This window comes from Pelophylax lessonae (genome assembly GCF_965119305.1).
Source record: "Pelophylax lessonae genome assembly, chromosome: 2".
Lineage (NCBI taxonomy): Eukaryota > Metazoa > Chordata > Amphibia > Anura > Ranidae > Pelophylax > Pelophylax lessonae.
Window position 1 is genome coordinate 354,320,158 of NC_138769.1, and position 26,428 is coordinate 354,346,585.

General features: G+C 44.0%; 1 protein-coding gene across 1 annotated transcript; it reads right to left on the bottom strand.

Annotated features, from left to right (window-relative positions):
• Positions 1-226: 226 nt before the first annotated feature.
• Positions 227-21,271, bottom strand: AKIRIN1 (akirin 1; the record flags this gene model as incomplete). The annotated part of the gene is made up of 5 exons (XM_082248076.1): positions 20,786-21,271; positions 12,057-12,197; positions 10,023-10,154; positions 1,562-1,674; positions 227-397 (listed from the first exon to the last, which is right to left on the bottom strand). The coding sequence occupies exons 1-5, from the start codon at positions 20,985-20,987 to the stop codon at positions 227-229; spliced, it is 759 nt and encodes a 252-aa protein (XP_082104202.1). The 5' UTR covers positions 20,988-21,271.
• Between the last annotated feature and the right edge of the window lie 5,157 nt (positions 21,272-26,428).

Here is a 26,428-nt window from a genome sequence, read left to right on the forward strand (position 1 = left end):
AACTCCAATGAAACAGGCGGTGGGATAGAATTAGAAAGCTGCAACTAACACCCTGTTTTAACCAATTCATACACATTAACCCCCATTGCTACTTCAATATTCCACAAATCACTGACCTAGGTCCCCCGATCAAGTGGTCGATCAGATATACAGAGGACCACGTTGAAACTGGCAAAACTATAGGTTAGCAATGAAAGACCTTCTATTCTAAATCAAAGGGCTTTTGTTAGCGATAAATTGAGTGGCATTTGTCTTTAGCATATTTCCTGCATTTGCTCATTAGCATTGTTGCTTTCTCATATCTTATGGAGAAGAATAAAAAGGAAGTTCCCAACTTTGGTTTAAAAGCTATTGTCAAAGCACTTTCTGTAAATGACATGTCACCATGTCTAAGGTGCTGGAAAGCATTCAAGCCACATCTTCAGTATGAAGTAATAAATATTTACAGCTTCTTCCAGATGCATAAAAATATATTTTCATGTGCTATGAAGCCATACTATTGTAGCAGACTTCAGACGCACTGTTAGGGCCTGTTCACACCAGATTTGACACTGCTTGCAGCACAGCTGCCTTTGTGAATAAGCCCTTTAATGTCACTCTAAAAGGCAGAGGAGCAAAAGAAAGACATGAATATGCATCTGTGGACTTCTGCATTTAAGTCAACCTGTTACTTTATCTTGCACTGGCAAAGCACAGACTCAATTTAGGGTACAAGTGGACCTTTAGTGCATACTTGCCCCCCCCCCTTCCCATTACTACACATTGAGGTGGATTTACTAAAACTGGGGAGTGTAAAATCTGGTCCAGCTTCAACTTGGTTCAGTTGAAGCGGTTGTATACCCAAACACAAAAAAAAAATAAATAAAAAAAAAAGCTGCAAGACAATAGCTTAAAGTGCTAGTATGCATCACATACTAGCACTTTATGAAATACTTACCTTAGAACGAAGGCCCTCGGCGGCGATCGCCGACAGTCCCCTGCAGTTACTTCTGGGTTCACGGGTTCCGGCGCTGTGAGTGGCTGGTACCATGATGACGTCACTCCCACGCATGCGCGCTGGAGCTTTCGGTTCCAGAAAGCTCTGAAGTTCCAGCAGAATACGCTGGACCTTCAGAACACATGCAGGGTGAATACCTCCTAAGTGGTGTACGTTTAGGGGATATTCATTTTACCTACAGGTAAGCCTTATTATATAGGCTTACCTGTAGATAAAAATACCAAAGCCAAAAAATATCTGGAAGCCGATTGGTTTCTATGCAGAGCTGCACCACATTTTGCACTCTCCAGTTTTAGTACATCAACCCCAATGTGCTATGTAAAATACCCACCTTGCTCTCTCTTCCAGTGATCTTCAATGAGCAGCCCTGCTGTGTGCCACACAGTCTAATAAAAATTTCCCCCATCAACCCATCTTTAAAGTGTGCACGTGCACAATGGCCTTTTTATGCCTATATATGAGCTGTACTGCACTAGACAACTAGCTCACAGTCTAAGAAAGAAGCAGAAGCTAGTAGAAATATTTCTAAAAAGACCATGGTCTGTATAAAATATGGTCCGAAACCATAAAGAAAAAAAAAAAAAAAAACACTACTATCAACTTACAACTTGTAGGCCTTGTTCCGTACCGTCGCATAATCTGATCATGTGTAAATTTCACAAAGGATTCATATTGTTCTAAGGAAAGAACACAGAAGAAAGTATACGATTAGGCAGTTAAATGATTTCAAACATCAGTCTCAAACACACTAAGTAGCTTTTCTTCTGGGTTTTAGAATATTCAGTGGATAAAAAAACGGTATGATCTCAAACCAAAAAGAAGTGTTGCCCGTTTCTTTGTGCTTCGTCAAAAGAGCTTAAACAGAACATCTTAAAACCCTTGTCTGGTTTGAAATCTTTGCCTGGGAAAGACCTTGCTGATGCAGTATAACCACCATGTGACGTGTTGCTGTGTTCAGTTTTGTCATGGTGTATGACATGTGACATGAAACGGTCTTCCACAACTTCACCTTAGTAGCAGAGTTCGACTGTTCCTCACCCAGTTTAAAGCGGAGTTCCACCCAAAAGTGGAACTTCCGCTTTAGGCAGTTCTAACCCCCTGACATGCCAGATTTGGCATGTCATTTTTTTTGGGGGGGGGGGCGGGTACCTAGTTTTGACAGGCACCCGCTCCCACTTCCACTCGGAGCGCCCTGAGCGGAAGTTCTCCTCTCCCCCTCCCTCCCTGCAATCTTCTGGGACATGTCAGAGGTCCCAGAAGATTGCCGGCCAATCACGACGCGCAGCGCAACTCGCGCATGCGCAGTGCGTACCCGGCTGTGAAGCCGACAACTGTCACAGCCGGGTGCCCACATCAGTGATGCCGGCGCCACGGAGAAGAGCGAGGCTTCGGGCGGCCGCATCGCTGGACCGTTGGACAGGTGAGTGTGTGAGGCTGGAACTCCGCTTTAAAGCCTCCAACACAGCTGTTTCAGTTAATGACTGTTTCAACCTACATATGAAATTGATGATCATTGGCCCCTGCTTGGTAGAATTAGTTAATCATATACTTTACTCTAATCCTACAATATCCCTGACTTTGTGCAAGTGTTAAGAATTGATGTTGGTTTGATCCCAAACGGTAGTCACACCAAATATTAATTTAGAATTTTCCTCTATTTGCTCACTCTACATTTTGTAAATTGAGTATATATATATATATATATATATATATATATATATATATATATATATATATATATATATATATATATATATATATATATATATATATATATATATATATATATATATATATATATATATATATACACACACACATACATACATACATACATATATATATATATATATATATATATATATATATATATATATATATATATACACACACACACACACACATACACATACACACACACACACTTTTTTTTTTTACAGCATTCTTACTTTTCATCACACCTGCCTAAAACTTCTGCACAGTACTGTAGTTCTATCCCTGTGCCTTACCTTGTAATGATGGGCTCATATTTTGTGGCTGCATCTTATGGTGTTATGGCCGATTGATGCCCCTATCTCCATGCATTAGTCCACCTACTCTGCCATTATTGACCAGCAGATCAAGCAACTTCTTGTTTCAGGTCTGCATGCTTCGCAATTTCACCATGTTACATCACAAATGCATATTAAATTGTACTAAACAAACACACAACACACCTCTTCCATCATGGTAAGCTCTGTAAAAGAAGTATGGCCAAAACTTTTGTGACCCAGAATAAGCCAATAGCAGAGCTGCTCCAGGATCTGGAAGGATCCCAACAATATTGTCATGATCCACCCGTATGCTTGATTAGCAGCTGGCTCAATCTCTCAGAGTGCTACTGAGAGTCTGAGTCCAATGCCCCAGTGATTCAGTTAGCGCTGGAGGAGCAAAATGGAGACTGACAGTCACTGCTTTCCCATCTGAGCAAAACAAGACCTGAGCGATCATCGTTCACGTGATTGCTCAGTTCTTGGATGTTAGAGCCGACGGAACAGTGTTCATTTTGGACGTCAAATTTCTAGTCTTGAATTAAATGCAATTTTAGTTTTAGTCATATTTTAGCAAACTAAAATCTCCAGTACATTTTAGCCGACTAAAATCGAATGGGTTTAAATTGTAATGCATTATTTAAGCATTTCCAAACTTATTATATACTCCTGGAGTAAAAATCTAATAACATGTAAATTATGGTATTAAGGTTTAAACAAAAAATTGTCCTGCGCTAATCCCTTAGAGAAGTTCATATGGGGTCATAGTACCACATGACTGTGGCATAAAGAAACCAATGTTGACATATAGCACCTAGGCTGCCAAATCCCTAACACAGGATGATGTGTAGGCTGTAGGAATAGTTTGGAAAGAGGGATGGCGCACTATGGTGTGAAATTGTCATGTTACTTGAATCAAACCATAGACAAGGAATGTTGGTAAAGAAGTGTCTTAAAGATTTATTGATAAAAATGAAAACAACCAAACGAACCGATTGGTTGTTTTAATTTTTATCAATAAATCTTTAGGACACTTCTTTACCAACATTCCTTGTCTATGCTTTGATTCAAGTAACATGACAATTTTCCACACCATAGTGCGCCATTCCTCTTTCCAAACTATTCCTGGTATTAAGGTTTGAACATGGACTACAGCCATTGTGATGTATAAAGTTTTAAATAAAACCAAGTTTCACAAACAAACAAAAATATTGCTTTTTGACAAATAGAAGTTTAACTTAAAAATATAAAAAACCTGTAAACTAATGCCATAGCATATATCATAAACACTGAATTGGATGCTCCAGGTCCTCCCCACTGATATATAGAATTCTCATAGTGGCAATTCCAAGTAAATCGGTAAAATCAAACGAGAGAAAAAAAAAAAACAAACATCTGACTTAACTCGGCCACCAGAGGCAGAAACAACATATATGCTCTTTATGTGTAACCTGGAACATTTACTGGTGTGGGAAGGAGGTGTTATTCACATTCACACACATACTTTCGCTGACTCAATACAAGATGTGGCTATGTACCTGTGAAGCAGGCAGGCAGTGAACATTTACATTTTCCTCTGTGCTATAATAAGGGGGTGTTACCAGTAGAAGTCAACCAAGGGTCTGTCCTTCATATACCATATACCTTGGATTATCTGGAATTTCTATGGTTTCGTTTGATAGGTATATGTTTGCATGGGTGACATGGCCCAAAGTCCACATGCGTAAGAACTTACCTGTGAATAATTTCCAGTATTATTCATTACTTTTTCTTGGGATTACCAGCCCCTACCCCTACCCCTACCCCTACACACACACACACACACACATATATATATATAGTGGTTATACTGCACCAGCAAGGTCTCTCCCAGCGTGGATGGAAATCAGAAATTCACCCGTGAGTGGGATTGTCAAAAAATTGGCTGCTTACCAGAAGTATGGGGCCCCCAAACTAATGGGTAGACCACATGCACAATGGGTACACAGATGATACAATCCGCAATCCTCAAAACAGGCACCCAGATACCACCTCATGTCAGGCACCCAGATACCGCCCATACGTAACATGGTATGGCCCATACCAGACGTGACGTCACCACGCCCCCTTGGACACTGGCTTCGTTTTGTGAATGCGGAACGCCACGGTTTTATCTCTCGCTTATTATACATGTTATGTATGCTGAATTCGGATGTTTGTAAGTGCATTTTAATTAAAGGTTTTATACAGCAATATGCAGTATTACGCTATGTGTTTCTCCCGTCTCCCGTTACATCTATGGCTTGCCATCATTGGTGTTTAATATGAGGAGTTAATATTGGTGTATTCACATCTCTTGTATATATGACCTGCTTCACTGGTGACTGACATGAGGATTGCGGATTGTATCATCTGTGTACCCAGTGTGCACGTGGTCTACCCATTAGTTTGGGGGCCCCATACTTCTGGTAAGCAGCCAATTTTTTGTACATCCCACTGACGGATGAATTTCTGATTTCCATCCACGCTGGGAAAAGGTCTCCTATCTACTACCATCTCTGCTGGGACTTGTGGTATATTTATCAAGTGGTGCACAGTTTTGTTATTTGAGGAATTCCTTTTTTCCACGGATTTTGTTTCATTGTTTTTTCCCTTACAATAAAGATCACTATTCTCTGCAAAACATCTTTTGCAATTTGCATTCTTCAAAAAAAAAAAAAAAAAAAAACTGGGCTAACTTTTCCGTTTTTTTAAATTTTTTTTTATTCATTGAATGTTTTTTTCCCAAAAAAATTGCGTTTGAAAGACCGCTGCGCAAATACGGTGTGGCCTAAAATATTGCAACAACCGCCATTTTATTCTCTGGGGTCTTTGCAAAAAATAAAAAATATATACACACTGCTCAAAAAAATTAAAGGAATACTTTGAAAACATCAGATCTCAATAGGGAAAAATATTATGCAGGATATCTATACTGATATGGACTGGGTAATGGGTTAGGAACGAAATGATGCCACATCGGTTTGATGGAAATTAAAATTAGCAACCTACAGAGTGCTGAATTCAAAAGGTACTCAGTTTGTATGGACCCCACGTGCTTGTATGCATGCCTGACAACGTTGGGGCATGCTCCTAATGAGATGATGTTGTGGAGTATTTCCTCCCAGATCTGGACCAGGGCATCACTGAGCTCCTGAACTGACTGAGGTGCAACCTGGCAGCGTCGGATAGACCGAAACAATGTCCCAGACGTGTTCTATTGGATTTAGGTCAGGCAAGCGTGGGGGCCATTCAATGGTATCAATTCCTTCATGCTCCAGGAACTGGCTGCATACTCTCGCCACATGAGGCAGGGCATTGTCGTGCACCAGGAGGAACCCAGGACCCACTGCACCAGCGTAGGGTCTAACAATGGGTCCAAGGATTTCATACCAATATCTATTGGCAGTCAGGATGCCATTGTCTAGCCTGTAGAGGTCTGTGCAGCATCCCTCCATGGATATGCCTTCCCAGACCATCACTAACTCACCACCAAACCTGAATGATGTTACAGGCAGAAAAAAGTTCTCCATGGCTTCTCCAGACCCTTTCATGTCTGTCACTTGTGCTCAGGGTGAACCGACTTATTTGTGAAAAGCACAGGGCACCAGTGGTGGACCTGCCAATTCTGGTGTTCAACGGCAAATGCCAATCAAACTCCATGGTGCAAGGCAGTAAGCACAGGGCCGACTAGAGGACGTCAGGCCACCCTCAAAGTCAGTTTCTGATTGTTTGGTCAGAGAAATTCACACAAGTGGCCTGCTAGAGGTCATTTTTTAGGGCTCTGGCAGTGCTCATCCTGTTTCTGCTTGCACAAAGGAGCAGAGACCGGCTGTCCTGATACGGCCCTGTCCACCTCTCCTACAATCTCCTTCATGTTCTTGAGACTGTGCTGGAGACACAGAAAACCTTCTGGCAACAGCAAGCATTGATGTGCCATCCTGGAGGAGTTGGACTGCCTGTGCAACCTCTATAGGGTGCAGGTATGGCCTCATGCTACCAGTAGTGACACTGACCCTAGCCAAAATTAGTGAAAAACAGTCAGAAAAGATGAAAATTCAGCAAAATGGACTAGCCTGCTGCATCATTTTGTCACTTTGATTTCAGTCCTCTGTAGGGTGATAATTTTAATTTCCATCAAACAATGTGGCATCCTTTCCTTCTTAACACATTACCCAGTCCATATTAGTATAGATATCAAGCATGATATTTTTCCCCATCGAGATCTGATGGGTTTTCAAAGTGTCTCTTTAATTATTTTAAGCAGTGTATAATATTAGGGAGTTATAAGTAATTTTCAAGCAAAAAATACTGATTTTAACAGTAAGCAACAAGTGTCAGCAAAAAAGAGGAAACCTCCCCCAAAAAAAAAAAAAATAAATAAAATAACCTGAAAGACAAAAAGGCATAACGAGCTAGCAGCTCATTATAAAATACTTACCTTAGAACGAAGCCCCCCACCGCCACCCGCTCACCACTCATACAGCATCTATCTATACCCGGTCTTCCTTCTGGGTTCGCGTCTTCCGGCCACCTGATTGGCTGGAGCTGCGATGAAGTCACTCCCGCGCATGCACTGCTGTTCATGGCACAGGGCTCTGAAGGAGTGGCACGGGTAGCCATTTCTTCAGAGCGCATGCGCCAGTGAAGTCACTGGCTGTATGAAAAGTAACAGTGCAAGTTTAGGAGATATTTACAGTACCTATAGGTAAGCCTTATCATAGGCTTACCTAAAGGTACAAATTACAGAGGAAGTTTTACTTTCTCTTTAAGAGCCGGTTCACATTGCAGCGACCCCGACTTGCCGGGGCGACCCCGACTTGCACAGCGCGCACCGCGACCTCGGAGAGACCTGCACGGACTTCATATCATTGAAGTCAATGCAGGTCGCCCAAAGAAGCTCAGGACCCTTTTTCTAAGTCGGAGCGACTTGTGTCGCTCCTATTAGAACGGGTCCTGTGCTAATCTATGGGCAGGCGACCTGTCAGGTGACCAGGTCGCCCCAGTGTGAACGGAGTCTCAGTGATTAAACTGACCTCATTTACAGACCGAAACTCATCCCTTTGATCTAAAAGAACTAAATGATACAATGTTTCTCTTTATCTCTCAGCACTGAACAATGGTGTGAAAAACTTGTGCTGGCTGTTTTTTTTTTTTTCCTGCTTTTTTGTCAGCTCTGAGCAGAGAAAGGCTCTGCACTGTTACATGAATCATGGAAATGCCGCATTAAGAGCGGGATTTGTTTATTGTGCAGCTCTAGTATAATTTAAGTATGTTTACTATGAAGGAGAGGTAGATGCATGTTTTTAGGTGTTTAAGTTGTGTTTTTTGTACCATTTTGTTTATACAAATTTGCATTTGCTTACTTCTTTCTTTTTAATAAATTAATAAAACGACAATTGAATATAGTGCAGTGAGTTGCGTTATTTATGTTGTTTCTTCTTCTGGTGGTCTAGGCGAGTCAGGTTTTTTTTAGCTCAGTTTTTGCTCATTGCATACAATACCTGAATATATTACCAATATTAAATATTAAGAAAAAAAAAAAAAAAACCACAACAACAAGAAAAAGAAAAAAGCCTTTTTCTTTTTTTCTTTCAGCAGCTTAGTAGATGCTCCCTACTTATTCTTATGTGGTAGTGCACTGTTAATTTTAACGTCAGATTTTGATTTAGCTTTAATCTAATACTGATAGCATTAATTTAAATTGACGAAATTGAAGTGCAAGTCCAAGCAAAACGAACGCTTTATCTACTCTGCCACATGCTAACCCTAATCTAACCCTGTAAAGCAAAAATCGCCGTACTTGCCTATTCTGCAGCCGATACGGTCTCCATCAGCAGAAGCTTTGTGCAGGAGAGGATCGATAACTGCTGTGAAATGGCTAGGAAGTGACATCACCCATAAAGTTACTATGGGGGTTTGTTATCTGCTGCCTCTCCTGCACCCCCCTCCAAACTGAAGCTGCCGCTGACAGCTGATGCTGGGACCAGACCAGCTGCAAAATAGGGAAGTACAGCGATTTTTGCTTTACAGGGTTAGATAGATTAGGTTTAGAATGTGGCAGAGAGCAGGTTTAGTGTTCGTTCGGTTTTGCCTGAACTTTTACTTTAACACTGGCTGCATCACATTGATGCTGCAGCTTGGAGGCAAGTATCGGTTTTTGTTTTTTTTTTTTCAGATTTCACACTTTAACCTCTGCAGTCCAATGCTGCATGCCTCAGGTTTCAAACAAACAGAAGTTTCTGACAAATGAATGTAATGATTTACTCCACTATAGACTGTGTACAGGGCAACAAACAAAACCATGAAACTATAGGATCAATGTACATCTTATGTAGGTGAAAAACACAAGGTGCGGGTTGGAGGGCTTAAAGTGATTGTAAACAATCACCTTGTAAAACAAGCCATTCAGTTTAAAATAGAAAAAAAAGGCAAAACATTTTTTGTGTAAATATTAAAACAAAAACATTCTAAATACCTTTTTTCCACTTTTTTTAAAAGTGATCACTTTCCCTCTGTTCACAGCGGCATAAGAGCTGGGGGAGGAGGAGGAGAAGCAGCAGTACACTGAGCTTCCCAGTGACAGGCTGTGCAGCAGGGGCATGTCAGGACAAGTCTGATCATTGAAGGAGAGTTCACGGAGTTCCCAGCATAGCTAGAAAACTGACCACAATGTGCTCCCCTGCTTAGTGTGGTCAGTTTGTAATAGGAAAGCAGAGGGACTGGCGGGAAGACCAGCGATTTCACATAAAGGAAGCAATACAAAGAACAGAATACATTTTCATACAAGAACATGGTACAGCAGGCACATATCAGAAATATGAAGTCTTAGGGTAAAAAATGCTAGAGAGAACGAACGAACACACGCATAAACACACGCACACATTTTGCCTTCAGTTATACCACAAACATTTACAATTCATTGTAGTTTGCAAAAAAAGAAAATAGGTTTCAGCAAATATGGCAAAAAGACCAACCTTCTAGTTTTGTGTTTAGAATCTGCTCATACTCTTCCCTAATCTTGTCTTCATGGTCCTTCAGTAGACGTTCACACAGAATTCCTACTTGTCGTAAGCTGAATGTTGGTTGGTCTTTCTTCACCACTGAACCTGCACAGCAATGGAGTTGGGAGACGGTCTCAGTTTTACTTTACCAGTATTCTTAAACACCAATCAAAAATACCCCACATGGAGACTAAACACACCAATGGTCAGAACCTGTGCGAAGTGCCTGCAGAGGAAACATCGACCAAGTTTAAGTCAGTTAGTCATCACAGGAGATGAATGGGTAACCCATTCCAAAAGACTTGAAGCACAGGGTTATTAGATGGAGATGAGGTGTGGAAATGTAGAGTGAACAGCGTACAATGTGTCCACCTCGGATATCATGCCAAAAACTCTTACTGCAGCAATGAACATATCTCTTTACCTACACAGAATTAACTAATACAATAACCTTCTGTGTGACCTTTAATCCCTTTTCAATTAAGAAACCTTTATCTTCTATAGCTTCTTACACTTAAAAGAAAATACCAGGGGGGTGCAAACACTAATCCTTTGCCATTAGTGGCACCATCCCTTTGTAATATATTACAAACAAAACGATAGAACGATGGGACTCTGATTTGTGCCTCAAAATGGTAAAACCACACAATTCAAAATTATCAAAACTTTATTCTAACATGTTAAAATCCCACCAATGTGGTGATCACTTAAAAACTGTTTTACAAAACGTGTAATTGCAGGGGTCACTGCATCAGACAATTATGGTGTGCAAAGCATAGAAGCCAGTCGAGGTTTACACGTTTTACGGGATTTCCTGCTTACTCCGGACTAAATGACCCCAGCTGTAATATGCTTTGTACACAGCTGGGGTCATTTTGTCTGGAGGAAGCAGGGAATCCTGTGAAACGCGTCGACACTGACATGGACTGGCTTCTATGCTTTGTGCATAATTGTCTGATGCAGTGACCCCTGCAATTACAAGTTTTGTAAACTGTTCTTAATTGATCCCCACATTGGTGGTTTTTAACATGTTGGAATACATTTTTGATCATTTTGAATTGTGTGGTATACCATTTCGGAGGTACAATCATTATATGGTTTGGTTGTAACTTTATTTTTTTTGTTTTGATAAAACAAACTATGCTCAGGTTGTGTCACTGGTTGACCATTCCATTAGCGTTCAGTCACAGGTGTGCATACAATACCCCCTGAGGTATGCTGCGAGTTCATAAAGCTTGCCATAGATGGAATTAAACTAAATCCATCCATGACTGTTCCCATTTGTGAGAAGTTGATCTAATGACTGACTTCTCTCATTAACAGGCTTGCTGGAAAACTTTTGTTTCCATCAGCACTGCAGAGCAGATTAGTTTATTCTGATAGAGGAGTCCCTCTGTCAGAATACAAAAGTGAGAAAGACTCTTTCACACACCTAGAAGACCAGCCCATTGACTGATTAAAAAAAAAAAACTGACCCTTGTATGCCCAACATTACAGCCTGTTGTAGCCACCAGACTGTAGTCTGCCCCATCAGACATATTAAATCGGAGTTCCACCCAAATGTGGAACTTCCGCTCATTTGCTTCCTCCCCCTCCGGTGCCACATTTGGCACCTTTCAGGGGGAGGGGGGACCTGTTTTTGACAGGTACCCTTCCCCACTTCCAGGAACGGCGCCACGGCAAAGTGAGTACCCCTCCTCCGCCGAGCCAATTTTGAATGCGCAGCGCGCTTTGTGCATGCGCACTAGGGACCCGCCCTTGAAGCCGCAAGGCTTCACAGCCGGGTTCCCTGACCGGCAATGGCGGCGGAAGCACCCGACAGCCGATGGAAACATCGGCTGCGGTGCTGACATTGCTGGACTCCAGGACAGGTAAGTGTCCTAATATTAAAAGTCAGCAGCTACAGTATGTGTAGCTGCTGACTTAATTTTTGGAGGGGGAGGCTGGAACACCGCTTTAATATCCATTCTTCTCAGTCCCTTATTAGACTTCTACAGTGCTCATTACCTGGTGAGGATGGAGCTGTGAGAGATGTACTGGCTTGAACCTCACTGGAGTGTCCATTTTCATTTTGGTTGAAAGCTCCTTCTAGCTGCCGTCGTCTATGGTAGCGTGTATATTCCTGTCTCAGGTTCTGAAAGATTTGTTCTAGAAAAAAAAAAAAAAAAAATGTAAATACACAACCATCACACACCAACCTACTAGACACACACTGATCAATACACTCTAAAAGAAAAACGTTTGTCAAATACTGTACCCCACATAAGAGGACATTTAACTTAAATATTACAATATACTGTACATTTACATGGACAGACAGATAATTGCAAAATATGGAAATGTTGTTAGGTTCTTTGATAGCCTTCAGTGATTACCATGTGGAGGTTTCAATCTGTCGGGTTATTTAAAATGGTCCTTTAATTATGTCCATCAAGAGAACTGGCTAAATTCAAATAAGCTTAGGAAAATCCAAGTCCATGAAAAGTGGGATTCTAAAAACATTATTAATGTGGTTCTAAAGGCAGTTTTTTTTTTTTAATTCTTCCATGCATTAGGGTGAAAAACCCTTCTGGTTGCAACCCCCCCACTTATACTTACCTGAGCCCCATCCAGATGTGCATGAGAGCAGCGGCTCTCTCTCTATCCTTATTGGCTCACACGGTAGCGTGAGCCGTTAGCTCCTGCTGCTGTCAATTACAGCCAGTTAGCCAATGAGAGGAGAGCAGGGGCGGGCCCAGCTGCACTGTGTGTGAATAGAAAATGTTCATTCACAGTAGCACGGTTTGGGAGTGCCCCCATTGTAAGAGGTTTGCTATTGGGGGCACTCGGTAGGATCGAGGACGGCCAACAGGGAACCCATAAAATAAGATGCAAAACCATTACAGAGTGCAGGTAAGTGTAAATAAAAAAAACCCACGCACCACCGTTACCTTTACAATCACATTAAGATTTCTGAACAACAGCCTACCTAGCCCTAAATGATAGTGGACCACAAGTAAGAAATGCTAGTTTCAGGCCTCTTGATTATTGTGTAATCAGGCATTGTACAAAGATTGTACCTAAATTTCCCCTGCGGCTTTAAAAAGAGAATTCCAGGTTTCCGTTATATACATTTGGGCCAGCTTGGACCACACAAATGAGTTGCTTGCCAGAACAGACTGGCTTCTGCTTAGACTGTAATAAACTGTAGTAGCTTGTGCTGTGTACAGTAAGTGCTGAGTTGCAATGGAAAATTCTAGGACTCTTTCAGGAATGGTTCCCTTTATTCTCAGCAGAAAATATGTTTAACAGTTCTTACACGTATAAACTCTTTCCTTGTAGTCTAACATCAGATCACACAGATAAAACACTAGATCTGTTCCTTTTTTCCTTATGTTTGGGCACGATCTGGGAAGCTGTATCCTCTGCCATAATCGATTTCTAGGCGGTTTTATGCTGGAGGCTGTGGTCCTGTTTTCCATTGGATTATCATTGGCTGAATATCGTGGTGATTGTTCATGCTGTTTGACCCTGTGGGGTCGAGTTGTGGAGGTGAGAGGCAGATAGTGCCAGGTGATGGGAATTCTATGAGCACTGAAGTCACACTTGCTGCTATTTTTTCACCGGATCACCAGTGGACTGTGTCTCTTTTATCATCTTATCTTTTATATCACCAATATGAACTTTCTCCTTTATTCATCATAATGCCTTTTTTATTAATTGTTTGGTTTTAATTTATTTATTACCAATTGAGTTGATTTATATATGGACTGCGCTACACTATTTTATACTATATTACTGTGAAGGTGTTGGATTACCCTTTTAGTGTTAGCTGCTGGTCCTTGATAATTTATTCAGCGCTGAATCTTTTACAATAATTTTTTACTATCAACCAAGACTCCCAGATCTTTCTCCATTTTTGATTCCCCCCAGGGTTCCCCTCCTAACGTGTATTGTGTTTTTATGTTTCTAGTCCCCAAGTGCAAAACCTTGTCAGGGGGCAGTGGGCCGCATTGCCTGCAGTTCCGGGCCGCAGGTTGGACATGCCTGATGTAAACCCTTTATCCCAAAAGGAACAAAAACACTGTTTGCTGTAACTGCTTATAAAGTATTAGCTGGAGTTTGTCTTCAATTTGTTAGTGTATGTATATTTGATACATCTAAAGCCTAGTACTCACCACAACCGCTAAGCTTAACCAAAAAAAAATAAAACTGACAGCTCAGATCGGAGCCGTTGTGCTAACTGTCCAAAGTTAGTACAGCAATCTCCCCCGCTAAGTTTTGTGTTCTGACAGGGGGACAGCCCCGCCATCAAAACACGCTGGGAGCGCTGATCAGGAATCGATCAGCAGACCTTTTTCGGTCAGGAGCCTTGGACAGAAGCCGGCTTTAGTTGGACTGGCTGCCATACACAAGGGCCGAATGTCAGCCAGTTTCTATTGGACAGGTCTTTATTCGGCCCCTATGTACTAGGTTTAACACGGCAGTCCAAGTACGGCCTGTGCTCATTCATCCAGAGTGGAGGCACTCTACTACAGAAGGTGTTACTGGCCAGATCACCGGGTGAAAACAGAGAAAAATCCTCAAAAAAAAAAAATAAAATAAAAAAAAGGAACAAAACAAATGCAGCCACCACATCGAATGATCAGTAAGCTACAATACATTACATATTTGGTTTTGGGTTTAATACTGCTTTAATATGCAACTTAACAGTTAATTGTATAGGTTTTATTTCACAAGCAATAATGGCCCCTTCTCCCCACTGGAAAACAATTGTCCAACAACACACCTTTGTATGTTTTTTCAATTAGTCAGGATTTCCAGATAATTGCAAATTGTTCTCCACTTATGCGATATGTGCCAGACTCCCATTTCAAATTCACCAACCTATGGCTTGAGAGCAATAAGGTACTGAGAGTCAAGGCCGGGTGTGCAAAGACCAAGCAGTATGTGGCACCCCAGCCTTGGATATTTAGACCGCATTCACACTGGAGCGGCACGACTCCTGCACGACTTCGGGGGCGACCTGTGAAGTCCAGTGCACCGCGACTTCGGCGCGACTTGCACGGACTTCACATAATGGAAGTCAATGCAAGTCGCCCGAAGTAGTACAGGATCCTTTTTCTAAGTCAGAGCGACTTGTGTCGCTCCTATTAGAACGGGTCCTGTAGCGGTCAATGGACCACAACTTGTCAGGCTGACAAGTCGCGGCAGTGTGAATGGAGCCTAAACCTCTTCGGGATTCATGTCAGCACCTCATATTTTCACCTATCACAACATAACAGCATACACTAGTGGCCAGGCAAAATCTCAGGACTTTAAAGTGGTAGTAAACTCCGCTACAAAACTTGAACATACAGGTAAACCTATTAAGGCTTACCTGTAGGTACTGTGAATATCTCCTAAACTTCCACAGTTTAGGAGATATTTAGAGTGCATGCAGCCGATGACATCGGGACATGTGCCCTGAAGGCCCGGCTTACAGTGATGGACCTTAAAGAGGAAGTAAACCCTCCTCTACAACTTGTACCTATAGGTAAGCCTATGATAAGGCTTACCTATAGGTACTGTAAATATCTCCTAAACATGTACCGTTTAGGAGATATTTACCTTAGAAGCATCCAGTGACGTCACTGGCGCAGGCGCACTGAAGGAACGGCCGCTCGTGCCGTTCATTCAGAACTCCGTGCCGTGACTGTCGGCTCCCGCGCGCGTGCGCGGGAGTGACGTCACCGCGCCTCCGGCCAATCAGATGGCCGGATGCCGCGATCCCGGAAGACGGGCGACTAGACATGTCGCCCGTCATCCAGCTAAGCGGACGGCACGGCGGGGGCTCGTTCTAAGGTAAGTATTTCATAATGAGCTAGTATGCATCGCATACTAGCTCATTATGTGTTTCTCTTGCAGGGTAAGTAAGAAAAAAGAAAATAAAAAAAGAGTTTACAACCTCTTTAAGAGCCCGTGCCGGAAATGGCGGCTTCTGTGCGCATGCGCGGGAGTGGGGTCTTCACCCCCCTGCCCACTTATGTAGCCTGGGGCCGAGAACTTGGAAGGAAGACGGGTGAAGATCTCAGCAGTCTCAGCGCTGACATTGCGGCGCTGGAGGGCTTTCTTCGAAGGCAAGTTTCTCATAATGTGCTAGTCTGCAATGCATACTAGCACAATATGACATTGCCTTGCAGGATTTTTTTTTTGCCATTTACACTATTGTACTGCAGCATACGTACATGTTACCATAATGCACAGTGTAACGGAACCGCAAAACAGGCATCTGCGGTATACCACAAAATCTCTTGTGTGCTACACTGTTGGAAATACAGCCTGCCCTATTTAGCATGCACTCTTGCACATTTCAGTTCATCAATTTTAAAGAAGCTGTGTGTTGCAGCACTTCAGTGCATTGAAAAGCCATGCCAGGTTTAACCAGGCATGTATTTTTGATGCACTATCTGTAATAATTTATCCATGAGGAATAAAGGATATAATTGATTTCATCTTATCCTTGAGTGCGGTCCTACTCTTTTGATTTTCAACTATTGCGGATGACGGATCCGACCTGCACCAGGATTACGCCCCACCTGAGCGGCTTTCTCCCCTTTGTTGCAGCATTTCATTGTGGTATGAATGGACCCCAAAACAAACCTCTGCAGGTAATGTCCTGATGTCACAAGCCACACTAAAGCACATGCTAGACCAAGGTTTCTCAACCCGGGTTCAGTGGAATCCTAGGGTTCCTCCTGAGGGTGCTAAGGGTTCCTTGAGCAATGTGCAATTTCTGCCTCTCAGATACGTTCCCAATGACACCATTGTTCCTTTAAGCTATCTGTAAGGGGGTAATTCTTCCCAATGATGACAAGAGTAAGGAGCTTTCTTCAATGTATCATGAGTTGTAGATTTTTAATTTTTAGCAGGGGTTCCCTGAGACCAGAAATTTATTTCAAGTGTTCCTCTGTGTTGAAAAAATTTGAGAAAGGCTGTTCTAGACTTTGTTATAAAGAATGGTGGTAGCCTAAAAGGGTCAGGAACCTCTGTTCCAATGTGTGTGTGCGGGCAGTAAGAAGCCATTTCTAGTTTCCTAACAGATACCATGGAATGTTTATGACCAACATTTATCACACATTTAATGCAGAGGGTCCAGCTGTGAAAACATGCTAGGAGAGATGGAATCACCATTCTCACCACCCCATACTGCTACACCAGCTACTCTGAATAAGCCATAGAAAATCTTTACAACCTACTGAAAAGCCGGATCACATGAAAAGAGGGGCTAAGCTCTGGACAATAACCTGATAACCATAGAGGGGGGAAAAAAAAAAAAAAAAAACACGAACATAATCAAGAAACAACCTACTTAACAAAAGTGTCCAAACCAACAGATAAAAAAAAAAAGGAAAAAAAAGACACAAGCTCTGCAATAGCATTGTCATACATTAGCAATTTTAAAATCTAGCAGTGTGCCTATAACAAAATCAGTGCTGTTCTAGAGAAAGCCAAATTTTATTTCTTCCATTTTGTATGGAGTAAATAAAAAAAAAAAAAAAAAAAACACACAAAACTATGAACTAGAGGTGTGCCGAATGGAAATTTTGATGCCAAAACCGAAAATGCAGGATGCACTTGGACGAAAACAGAATCCGACTGTCAAAAATGACAGTTTATAAAAATAATTTATATAAATTGTATTATATTTGACGGTTTAATTTATATCATGAATTGAAGTAAATGAATTTATTGTCAGCCATTATTGCCACCTTTAACGAAAAATGTAAACCATAACGACAGTAAAAATTGCCGCAAACTTAGAGGGGAAAATCGCGTGCGAGTAGTAAAATCAGAAGGTTTTTTCCTTTTATCTTAAAGTGGTTGTAAACCCACCTTTAGAACTTTCACCTATAGGTAAGCCTTTAATAAGACTTACCTATAGGTACTGTAAATATCTCCTAAACTTGCACTGTTTAGGAGATATTTACATTTCATACAGGCGATGACGCCATCGGCGCATGCGCTCTGAAGGAACGGCCGCATGTGCCATTTCTTCAGAGCCCTACGCCATGACCGGCGGCTCCCATGCAGACCCGGAAGGAAGACAGGCGAAGATAGATGCGGCTGCCAGCGGGGACAACGCGGGCTTTGTTTGCAGATGTCACAATGCGCTAGTATGCAATGCATATTAGCACATTATGCATTTACTTTGCAGGGAAGAAAAAAAAAAAAAAGAGTTTACTTTCTCTTTAATGCATTCGGATAAAAAAGCCTTCTAGCAGTCTCCCCAGCACCGCCTCATCACTGTCCATGAGTCCCTCGCCATCAGGTTTCCCTCCTGATTGACTGAGACACAGCCGTGGCGCCATTGGCTCTTGTGGCTGTCAACCAGAGTCAGTTAGCCAATTAGGAGAGAAAGGGGCGGGGCTGAACAGCAGCTCCGTGTCTGAATGGACACATGGAGCTGCAGCTCGGCTGCCCCCATAGCAAGCTGCTTGCTGTGGGGGCACTCAACAGGAGGGAGGGGCCAGGAGCATCAAAAAGGGACCCGAGAAAAGGAGAATCCAGGCTGCTCTGTGCAAATCCACTACACAGGGCAGGTAAGTATGACAGGTTTATTTTTAAAAAACTGAATTTTTGTAAAATCATACCATAAAATTCCTTTCTCTGAGTCCTCTGACAGTTGCTGCCCACTCATACAGTCTTCACCAATGGGGCAGTAGTTACTCCTGTGGAGATGAAGTCAATACCCCATTGGTGAAGACTGTATGAGTGGGCGGCAACTGTCGGAGGACTCAGAGAAAGGAATTTTACGGTAAGATTTTACAAAAATGTAGTTTTCTCTTACGTCCTCCGACAGTCGCCGCCCACTCATACAGTCTTCATCAATGGGGTATTGACTTCATCTCCACAGGAGTAACTACTGCCCCATTGGTGAAGACTGTACGAGTGGGCGGCGAACTGTCGGAGGACGTAAGAGAAATAGACTTTTCAATTACTTTTAGACGTTAAAAAAAAACACACACACATAAAAAACAAGTACCTAAAAATATTCAGTTCTGTGAGAGGAGGAAGCTAGGAGTGTGATAAAAGAAAGTGGGTGGAGTGGGTGACGGGTCTGCTTTAAAGGATAACTCCACCCTAAAACTAAAATGCCTGCATCTATAGATCTCCACATTCTAAAACTAACCTATTTAGCCCTGTAAAGAAGAAATCAGTATACAGTAAACCCCCGCTCCATCGCAGGTTCAGTTTTTGCGGTCCCGGTAATTCGCGTTTTTTTTTCCGTAATGTTATTTTACTATATAAATCATTAAAAATTGAATATTTTTGTGTTTTTCATAGCTCTTGCTATGTCTCTCAGTATCTTTTATGTGTTTAAATGAGTTTCTATTGTTTTAAAAGTGTTTTTGAAGACCTTAAAGCGGAGTTCCACCCAAAAGTGGAACTTCCGCTTTAGGGAGTTCTGACCCCCCGACATGCCACATTTGGCATGTCATTTTTTGGGGGGGGGGGGGGAGCGGGTACCTAGTTTTGACAGGTACCCGCTCCCACTTCCGCTCGGAGCGCCGCGGCGCCCTGAGCGGAAGTTCTCCTCTACCCCTCCCTCCCTGCAATCTTCTGGGACACGTCAGAGGTCCCAGAAGATTGCCGGCCAATCACGGCGCGCAGCGCGACTCGTGCATGCGCAGTGGGTACCCGGCTGTGAAGCCGCAAACTGTAACAGCCGGGTGCCCACAGCAGTGATGCCGGCGCCGAGGGAGAGGATCGAGGCTTCCGGCGGCCGCATCGCTGGACCGTTGGACAGGTGAGTAAATGGCTGGAACTCCGCTTTAAAATGCTTTTACACGTACAGTGACAGTAAAAAATCATGCCTACAATGCATTTTAATATGGTTTTTCTATTTTGCGGATTTTCACTTTTTCGCGGCTGGGTCCGTAACGTAACCCCCGCAATGGAGGGGGGTTTACTGTACTTACCTTTTTTGAAGCGGATCCGACCCCACGCTGAGCTGTCTGGGCGGGTGCAGAAGACAATGCAGACAACGGAAGCCCCATAGTAAGTCTATGTCATTCATTTCACAGCCGTTGTCGCCTGTGTCCTCTGCACTGTTTCCACCACCGGAGATCGGGTCGGCTTCAAAAAAGGTATATATACCGATTTCTTCTCTACAGGGCTAGATAGGTTAGTGTTAGATCGTGGGGGGTCTATAGACACAGAGATTTTGGTTTTAGGGTGGACTTACACTTTAACGTTATGGAAATGTCACAAAATGACGCTTCCTTCTATTCTATGCACTGCAGCACGTTGCGATGGGGTAACATGATTTGACATATTTGATTTTTTTTTTTTGCACCTGGACATATTGGCATTTTTTTTAGATGTTCTCCTGCACTGATCTTTGTGGATTTACAGACTGATGTGAAGGAGTCCTTCTTTCCAGGACAATGGCCTGCCCCCCTCCCAGCTACACTACCTAAAAGGGGACCGCTGTGCCATTCTGTTGGTTGGACAGCCCCTTCTGTATTGATCAATGACACAGTAGAGAATATGAGTGTAATTAATGAAGGTGATGGGGCCCAGTTGTGCCTGAAGGCCCCAAAGAGGCCATTCTCTAAAACAATTGAGCTGATTTCCTAAAGCAATTGAGCCCCTTAATGTCATGTATTGTGCCGATGATCCAACGATCAGGACTAGGCCTATGCTGGGGGGTGATGAACAATACTACCCTCCCCCCCTCCAGAGCAGACACACAAAGACAAGCAGATACGTACCCGGGGTGAGCCGGCGGTCCCCACCCAGCGGCTGCAGAGAGGACTGCGGGCCTAGTGGACTGTCGGGCCTCAGGCCGCACCTTTGGGGGGATGGGTTGGCGGGGGATCCCGGGAGAGGGGTGCACCGACGACGCTTCGGAGACTGAGGGCTCATCAGGGCCTCGAACTCCATAGAGCGCTTTAATGTCGCTCCGCAGGCCATGGTTTATCCTGATCGATTCCACACAGATCACAAAGAAATCTAGCGGGTGGCCGGGGGAGAGGAGAAGGGCCGCTACAAGGCACCGATTGCTATCCTCAGCTTCTCCTTTCCGATAAGTTCACACCACAGCAATGGCGACTCCTCCCCGGCAACCGGCCAACTGCCGCGATGGTGACGTCACGAGCCGGCCGGAACCACTCTAACAACGACGGGGGAAGCTCGATTCTCTGCTCTTGTAGGCGCTAGAAAGCCGTGTGAGTGGAGGCTGCCCGATGTGTGTGTGCACTGCTGCGGGATGAATCCGAGTCATATGAGATGGAGAGGGGACAGGGTCACAGTCTATGTGCTATCCTGGCTGTGGCCGGGAATGGCATGTTCCAATACAAATGCTAATTCTTTAGAGGCAGAGGTCACAGGGGGCTTCTCAGGGGGGACGAGAGGACATGGCTCGATAGGACAATGATCAAAATGTGTAAACGGGGTGCATGGCTAGGAAGTGAGGAGAGACTGTGTGGCCAGCAACTGTGGAGTGCCTAACAAATGGGGTCAAAGAGGGGATGGCTACCTAGCGAGAGGTCAGGGTGTCTGGCCAACCGGTGAGGTGAAGAGGGGGTGTTTATGACCAAAACATGGGATGAGGTGAGGCTTTTGATGACCACCAAGGTGAGGAGGGGGTGTCAATGACCAACAAGTGGGATGAGGTGATGTTCCCTATTACCAAAAAGTGGGATGAGGTCCGCTGATACCAGCAAGTGGGGAGGGCATGTCTTTGACCAACAAGTGGGGCGAGGAGGGGGTGTCTTTGACCAGCAAGTGGGATGAGGTGAAGTTACCTATTACTAAAAAGTGGGGTGAGGTTCCCTATTATCAACAAGTGGGGTGAGGTTCCTTATTATCAACAAGGGGGATACGGTTCCCTATTACCAACAAATGGGATGAGGTAGGGTTCCATATTACCTACAGGTGGGGTGGGGTGAGGTTCCCTATTACCAACAAATGGGATGAGGTAGGGTTCAATATTACCTACAGGTGGGGTGAGGTTCCCTATTACCAACAAGTGGGGTGAGGTTCCCTATTACCAACAAATGGGATGAGGTAGGGTTCAATATTACCTACAGGTGGGGTGAGGTTCCCTATTACCAACAAGTGGGGTGAGGTTCCCTATTACTAACAAATGGGATGAGGTAGGGTTCAATATTACCTACAGGTGGGGTGGGGTGAGGTTCCCTATTACCAACAAGTGGGGTGAGGTTCCCTATTACCAACAGGTGGGGTGAGGTTCCCTATTACCAACAAGTGGGGTGAGGTTCCTTATTATCAACAAGGGGGATACGGTTCCCTATTACCAACAAATGGGATGAGGTAGGGTTCCATATTACCTACAGGTGGGGTGGGGTGAGGTTCCCTATTACCAACAAATGGGATGAGGTAGGGTTCAATATTACCTACAGGTGGGGTGAGGTTCCCTATTACCAACAAGTGGGGTGAGGTTCCCTATTACCAACAAATGGGATGAGGTAGGGTTCAATATTACCTACAGGTGGGGTGGGGTGAGGTTCCCTATTACCAACAAATGGGATGAGGTAGGGTTCAATATTACCTACAGGTGGGGTGGGGTGAGGTTCCCTATTACCAACAAATGGGATGAGGTAGGGTTCAATATTACCTACAGGTGGGGTGGGGTGAGGTTCCCTATTACCAACAAATGGGATGAGGTAGGGTTCAATATTACCTACAGGTGGGGTGGGGTGAGGTTCCCTATTACCAACAAATGGGATGAGGTAGGGTTCAATATTACCTACAGGTGGGGTGGGGTGAGGTTCCCTATTACCAACAAATGGGATGAGATAGGGTTCAATATTACCTACAGGTGGGGTGGGGTGAGGTTCCCTATTACCAACAAGTGGGGTGAGGTTCCCTATTACCAACAAGTGGGGTGAGGTTCCCTATTACCAACAAGTGGGGTGAGGTTCCCTATTACCAACAAGTGGGGTGAGGTTCCCTATTACCAACAAGTGGGATGAGGTGAGGTTCCATGTTACCAAAAAGTGGGGTGTAGTGAAGTTCCCCTTTATCAACAAGTGGGATGGGGTGAGGTTTCCTATTATCAACAAGTTGGATGGAGTGAGGTTCCCTATTACCAACAAATGGGATGAGGTAGGGTTCAATATTACCTACAGGTGGGGTGGGGTGAGGTTCCCTATTACCAACAAGTGGGGTGAGGTAGGGTTCAATATTACCTACAGGTGGGGTGAGGTTCCCTATTACCAACAAGTGGGATGAGGTGAGGTTCCATATTACCAAAAAGTGGGGTGTAGTGAAGTTCCCCTTTATCAATAAGTGGGATGGGGTGAGGTTTCCTATTATCAACAAGTTGGATGGAGTGAGGTTCCCTATTACCAACAAATGGGATGAGGTAGGGTTCCATATTACCTACAGGTGGGGTGAGGTTCCCTATTACCAACAAGTGAGGTTCCCTATTACCAACAAATGGGGTGGGGTGCTGTGAGTTTCCCTCTTACCAACAGGTAGAGTTCGGTAAGGATCACAATGGACCAACAAGTGAGATGAGGAGGGGCTGTCTATGACTAATAAGTAGTATGGGAAGGGGGTATCTATGACTAACAAGTGGGATGAGGAGGGGGTGTCTATTCCCAACAAGTGGGGTGAGGTGAGGTTCTTTTTTACCAACAAGTGAGGTGAGGAGGACATGTCTATGACCAGCAAGTAGTATGAGAAGGGGGTATCTATTACTAACAAGTGGGATGAGGGGGGGGGGTGTCTATGCCCAACAAGTGGGGTGAAGTGAGGTTCCAAATTACCGACAAGTGGGGCGACGTGAGGTTCCCTATTACCAACAGATGGGGCAGGGCATATCTATGATCAACAGGTGGGGGATAAAGGGTGTCTATGACCAACAGGCGGGGTGAGGAGAGGTGTTTATCTAATAAAAGGCAAGAGAACTGTGTTTCTGACCAATAAGAGGGGAGACGGGGTGTATCCCCAACGAGTGAAGGGGATGTCAAAGCTCAACAAGTAAGGAGAGAAGAAGCTGTCCATTACCAACAAGTGGGGTGAGGAAGGGGGTGTCAAAAACCAACAAGTCGAATGAGGAGGGGGTGTCTATGACCAACAACTGGTGTGAGGAGTGGGTTTATAACTAATAAAGAAGAGCGAACAGGGTGTCTGTCCAACAAGTGGGGAGACAAGGGGGTGTATACCCAAAAAGAGAAGGGGGTGTTTGCCCAACAAGTAGGGAAAAGAAGGAGTGTATATGCAGCGAGAGGTAAGGCTGCATTCACACTTGAGCATAGCATTTTACCGCGATTTTCAGGCGTTTTTTTCAGGCGTTTTTCATTGACATCTATCAAAAACGCTGGTAATTAGCCCAAAAAGAAGCTCATGTACTTTTTTCAGCTACAGGCGTTTTGCAAAATGCTCAGATGTGAACAGGGGCCATTTAAATGAATGGGGTTTTACTTGTTGGGCGTTTTGAAACATTTTTCTTGAGCGTTTTTGGAGCTGAAAAACACTCAAAAACGCCCAGGTGTGAATGGAGCCTAAGAGAACGGGGTGTCTATTACCAAAATATGGGAAGAGGAGCAGGTTTCTATGTCTAACAAGTGGGGTGCGAAGGGAGAATATACTCAGCAAGAGGAGGGGTTGTTTATGACCAACAAGTGGAGTGAGGAAGGGGGTTGTCTGTGCCCAGCAAATGAGGTGAGGAAGGGATGTCTGTGCTCGCAAGTGGGGTGAGAAGGGGTTGTCCATGACCAACAAGTGGGATTTGGAGGGGGTGTCTATGCCCTACAAATGGAATGAGAAGGGACGTCTATGCCAGTGGTAATTTAGTTGACAACAGTTTCGTCATCAGCTTTTTTACGGTGACAAAAACTAAACAGAAAGTACACCACATTTTTGTCCACTGGCGAAAACTATGGCAAAAATCAATTAGTTGACGAATTAAAATGGAACGAAAATGTGAGGAAGGGATGTTTTTTACCCTTCGTGAACTTCCGGTTTCCACAGTGCTCTGTCTGTGTAGAGCCCGTGAGTGCTATTGCTCCCAGAAAGCAAGCGACTTGAGCCCATAGCTTGCTTTGCTTAGCAGCAGTTAGCAGCACTGTGCAGCTAGCATTACAGGCTTCCGAAAACCGCCCAGAGCAGCACTGTGTCCTCGCAACAAGAGTCCCACTCACTACAACAGTCCAGCGCAGAGAGCACTGTGAGTGTGTACATTGCAATTACAGGTCTACCCCAAGACCATCATCTGTCCAGAGCACTATGTGCATTACAGGCCTCCTCTGACCAGTGATCACCGGCATTCAAAGCACTGTGCATCACAGGCCTTCTCTCAGACCTGATACCACCATCCAGAGCACTGTGCAGCATTACAGGCCTCTTATACCGCCATCCAGAGCACTGTGCAGCATTACAGGCCTCTCATACAATCAATCAGAGCACTGTTCAGTATTACAGGCCACCTCAGACCACTGTCTAGAGCACTGTGCAGCAATACAGGCCTCATTAGACCACTATCCAGAGCACTGTGCAGCATTATAGGCCTCCTCAGACTACCGTCCAGAGCACTGTGTAGCATTACAGGCCTCTTATACCACTGTCCAGAGCACTGTTTAGTATTACAGGCCTCCTCAGACAGTTGGAGGAGGCCCGCAATACTGCACAGTGCTCTAGATAGTGATCTGAAAAGGCGTGTAATGCTACACAATGGTCTGAGGAGGCCTGTAATGGTACACAGTGCTCTAGACGATGATCTGTGCCAGAGCACTTTTTAGCATTACAGGCCTCCTCAGACCACTGTCCAGAGCACTGCAGCATTACACACCTCCTTAGACAACTGTCCAGGGCACTCTGCAGCATTACAGGCCTCCCCAGACCACCATCTAGAGCACTGTGTAGCCTTACAGGCCTCCTCAACCCTCTGTCCAGAGCACTGTGCAGCATTACAGGCCCCCTCAGACCACCATCCAGAGCACTGTGTATCATTACAGACCTTCCAAGTCTTCCCTAATTCAACCCCACAGATACATAAAACCTCTAATGATGGGCCAAGTCAAGCCAGTGCACCACAGCAAACTATTTGCCCTTCACTTTTAAGTGCTTAAAAATACAAATTTGACTCTAATGCCCCGTACACACGTGCAGATTATCTGAAGACTTTTGTCTGTAGACTTACCAAAACCATATAATATGAGGTCAAACCTAAACACTTTCAATTTGTATGCAATCCGGCAGGCCCTTGCACTACATAGAAAAGGTAAATCTGAAGACAAATGTCTTCAGATAATCTGCACGTGTGTACGGGGCATAAGGAACAACAGACCACTGAGGCAAGAGAAGGAGGCCTTAGCAAAATGGATTGTGTGCACCTGATTACCAGTCAGACTGATCTGCTGCTCTATACTGCCTGTTTGGGGAGA